Below are 4,114 nucleotides of genomic sequence, written 5' to 3' on the forward strand. Positions count from 1 at the left end.
AACCTCAAAACACCAAAAACACAAAAAAAAAAAAAAAAAAACCTCAAAAACACCAAAAACAACCTAAAAAACAACCTCATCTACAATAAAAATTTTTCATCTACATTGTTACAGTAAAATATTTCAAAAACACCCTAAAAAATAATTAATTCAAATGGAGCCTTCGAAACGGTTTTATGCTGGTTTAGACCAATTCAACTAATTCTTGACTGAATTTGACTAATTCAAAAAACTTTTCGAATTGACTAGTGAACCAAACTAGTGCTATAACCAATCAAACCAACCACTCCGGTCTGATATTCAAAACACTGCTCTTAAATGCGAAAAAGTTAGCAAGAGGGAGAAAGTTTTATGATGTCTCTCTTATTAAGGTATCCTCCAGCACAACTAAAACCGAGAAAGGAATACCGTAGCAGAATTGGTATGAAAATGTGAGTGTGTAACTTAAAAGCTTAAATGAAACTGATAGTATACAAAGATTGCATATAATTTTTGGGGTATGATACGCTACGGTGCTTACTTAATATCCTGCCCCTTTCTTTCAAAATCTTGTGTAACCGGGCAGCCTCCTTTACCTTCCACATCATTCTGCCACAGTCTGGATGATGAAAAAAACTGAATATCTGCGGCATTGTTGCTACTGACATAGGCAACTCTAAAAATGTCATACTTGATATCAAGAGAATGGCCCTCAAGATATGGCAAAATTGTCTCTCGATAGTCAGTGTTCAAGATGTATGAGTAGCAATGATGAAGAGATTTCCACACAAAAAGACCGACGACTCGAGACATGGTTTGGGATTTCAAGCAGACTCCGGCTGTTGCACCCTCCATCTTCAGGAAACGCGTCCTGAATATGGCTAAACACGCGTAAGAGAAGTAGTTCTTGTTCATATCATCAGTAGACAGAGTAGTTGAATTCAGGGAAACTATGTCTCCTGTAAAAATTTTTGCAGCTTGGCAGCCCTCTCTTGATTCTCCAGCATATGCCTCAAAGAAGCTTTGATCAATTAAGATGGCCATACTCGATACATTTGTCAGCATCGAGCTCTGAAATCAAACATGGAAGGAGTCAGAATAAAAACCATAAATTTATGCAATCTACTGACTGTCATCTTTTGCAAATGTCTATTTTAATTCTTCGCATGTCAGAAGAGATTTTGTGACCCAAAAAGCCAGATTACCAAACCAGTTTTTTGTTCCAATGGCGTAAAACTTTTTCTTTTTCTTTTTTTATGATAAGATTACGAGTGTCACGGGAAGACTTGGTCGGGGTTTTGTGTCCAACCGTGTCACAAGGAATCTCAAAAATTGGGAGTAATGTAATCAACAAATTTACCCGCATATAAGCAAAATATTTGAACTTAGTTGGATTACTGACGGCAAGGTTTCATTAACTATGCTATAATATCAAATCAATTCAACTGTTTTTTTTAAGCAACACCCATAGATTATCAATGTGGAATTTAAAAGCCAATGTAAAGAACTTATTTCGATTGTCGTATTTTGAAGATTTTTTTCTGGAAATACACCTTGAACACATTTCACGATTACATTTTTTTTCACTTTTCAACCATTTTTTCATCTTATATAAATCATATCCCAACAGGTCATCATTTTTCTTAAAATAATCCCAAAGTGTAAAAGCTCACAAAACTAACAATCGTGATGGACATTTTAGGATAGTTTATTTCAGCGCAAACGGACCATGTAATGCAAAAGGTTTGTGGAATTCAAAGGCTCCCTAAATTGGTCTTGGGCCAACATCACATATTTTAGTGATTGTTTCCTAAACAACTTTGATTGCTGAAACTGAAAAAAGGGAAAAGAAAATGTTGAAGTGGCAGTATAAGCTGACTTGGTCGATTCTACAAGTGAAAGTCAAAAATGTAATGCTGCGCTACGTCCAGAATAAGGTATTGTCCAAGAAATACATTGAAAAAGACATCAAAGTAAAATGCTTTAGAAGTTCAATTTGTAAATCAAACAAGGGTCTTTGATTTATCCACATTTTTATGCTCAGAGACAATCTAATGAATTTTCTTTTTGCTTTGTATTCTCAATCCAATGAAATTAGTTCTGAGTTAAGATTATGTCCGATCTAAGAAGCAGAAAGTCCGATGAAATTATAACAAATTTAGGTGACAATAGGATTGAAAACTGAATCAAACTACTCGATATTCGAATTCAACTCAATCGAATCAGTAAGAACTCATTCAAGTTTGGTTCGTCTGCTAATTAAACCAAACTTGAACAGTAATTTGTACTTGAGAATTTTTCAAGTGTGACTCAACTATTAGCATATAAGTGTAATTTACATGTAAAAATTTCAAACTACTTAAACTTGGACTCGAATTCGGCTCGGTAAATACTTGTTTGAGTTCGACTCGAGAAGTAAATAATTCAAATTTGAATCAAAATTTTAAATTTGGCAAAATAATCAAACAAATTTGACCACTAAGAAGATTCAACTTGTTTAAACTCCTTATATCCCTAGGTGATAAGAAGTAGAATCACACACATTGATGATTGACGGAGACAATCCGGAGTTCAACACAACTGTATCTCATGTGTACGTGTGGCAATTAATGAGCCGTATGCAGGATCAATGAATTCAATTTGCAAAGGTTCAGATTCATGTCATGACAAGTCTTATCTGAATGAAATGAAGTAAATCTTATCTTGTGAAGGGGGAAAGAATTTTTCATTGTCTTGAATACGTCAACAAAACGCAAATCTGTATTTTACTACGAATATTCTACACATATTCAGAACAAAGAATATTTCAAAATGTTGTTTAACTATTTTCTAATCCAACTTACAAAAGCAGCACTAAGCGAATCCTTGTTTTCGTCTGATCTCTTCATCCATGCTCCATACCAAATGATCTGCAAAGAAAAGCCAGAGTACAACATTAAATGATTAACAAGCAAAGTTTACAAAACTGAATTCTTGTCAGAAACTTTTTAAGGGATTTTATTCAATATTTAAGAATCAATTGTCTCGGTTTGTTTTGCTGCTTTGGAAATTCTTTTTCCCAAAGATACTTTTAGTGCAGTCTCCAATCAAAAAAAAAAAAGTGCAATCCTAAGGAAAAAAAATGTTCCCTCTCATCTAAAAATCGGCTACTGATTACAGTTGTTCCTTTCATCTTTTCGCTCTTCTTCCTGATCCCTTGTCAACAACAAAATTCAAAAAAAAGAAAAACATAGAGAAAGTGATTGTAATCAAGAAAATTCAAAGCAAAAGAACAAGAAATCAATTCCTCTTCCCACTGTTTATCCCACCCTTTAGCTAGTTTCCCTTCTAGCAAAAAAGAAACAAGAAAAAGATTACGAATACTGTAAGTTCTTACCATATTTCCATGAATACTTCTCAATATAGCACTATGAAGACAACCAAGCCCCTCCGTGCACAAGGAAAAATGCTTCAGACCTTCCACAACATCATCAACTTCTACTACTGTTGGCCTGAATACTAGAAGGCTTATCTCCATGTTTGTGGTATTAAAAGGCACAAAGCATGCCATGTTACCTATTTTTTCCTTGTAAGTTTCTTGTTGCTTTCACTTTGCTCACTTTATCTGTGGTTTCAAATGAAGAGAAATCAGAAAAAGGGTATGCGAGTTACCAGTGAATGATGGAATAATATCTCATCATAAAACTGTTTGTCACTTTGAACTTTTGGAATTCAAAGACGGAATTGTAGCCAGTCAATTAGTCAGACATGGGCAATATGGCTGGTCATGTTTGGCTTCTTCAGCATCTAATTAATTAAATTGAAGAAAGATTTTGGAAGACTTAAGACCGACGTTGTATTAGTCTTTCACTTTACTTTGACTATGACAATTGCAGAGAAGGTTAAAGTTGAGGTGCTAGGAAAAAAAGGGAATTATGACAGCTTTTCATTCTTCCCCTTTCTTTTGGGGTACGCAATTGCTTTTCATTTTTCCCCCTTCCTTTTGGGGTACGCAATTTGAATTAGCACAATTTTCCATTTCATTTGCCAAGTATTTTTAAATCCATAGTAGGATCCTGTTTCATGAACCCTAAGCTAAGAACATGTCAAGTTCGTAGGCAGAAAAGCTGCTACTTCTTGAAGTATCACAATTGGT

At 34.5% G+C, this 4,114-nt stretch overlaps 1 protein-coding gene across 1 annotated transcript; it reads right to left on the reverse strand.

Moving 5' to 3' along the window:
• Window positions 1-329: 329 nt before the first annotated feature.
• LOC113709689 (uncharacterized) lies at window positions 330-3,756 on the reverse strand. The gene is made up of 3 exons (XM_027232526.2): window positions 3,356-3,756; window positions 2,823-2,888; window positions 330-1,050 (listed from the first exon to the last, which is right to left on the reverse strand). Exons 1-3 carry the CDS (start codon window positions 3,527-3,529, stop codon window positions 517-519), a joined length of 774 nt encoding a protein of 257 aa, XP_027088327.1. The 5' UTR covers window positions 3,530-3,756; the 3' UTR covers window positions 330-516.
• Between the last annotated feature and the right edge of the window lie 358 nt (window positions 3,757-4,114).

Source organism: Coffea arabica, chromosome 9e, assembly GCF_036785885.1.
Source record: "Coffea arabica cultivar ET-39 chromosome 9e, Coffea Arabica ET-39 HiFi, whole genome shotgun sequence".
Taxonomy (NCBI): Eukaryota; Viridiplantae; Streptophyta; class Magnoliopsida; order Gentianales; family Rubiaceae; genus Coffea; species Coffea arabica.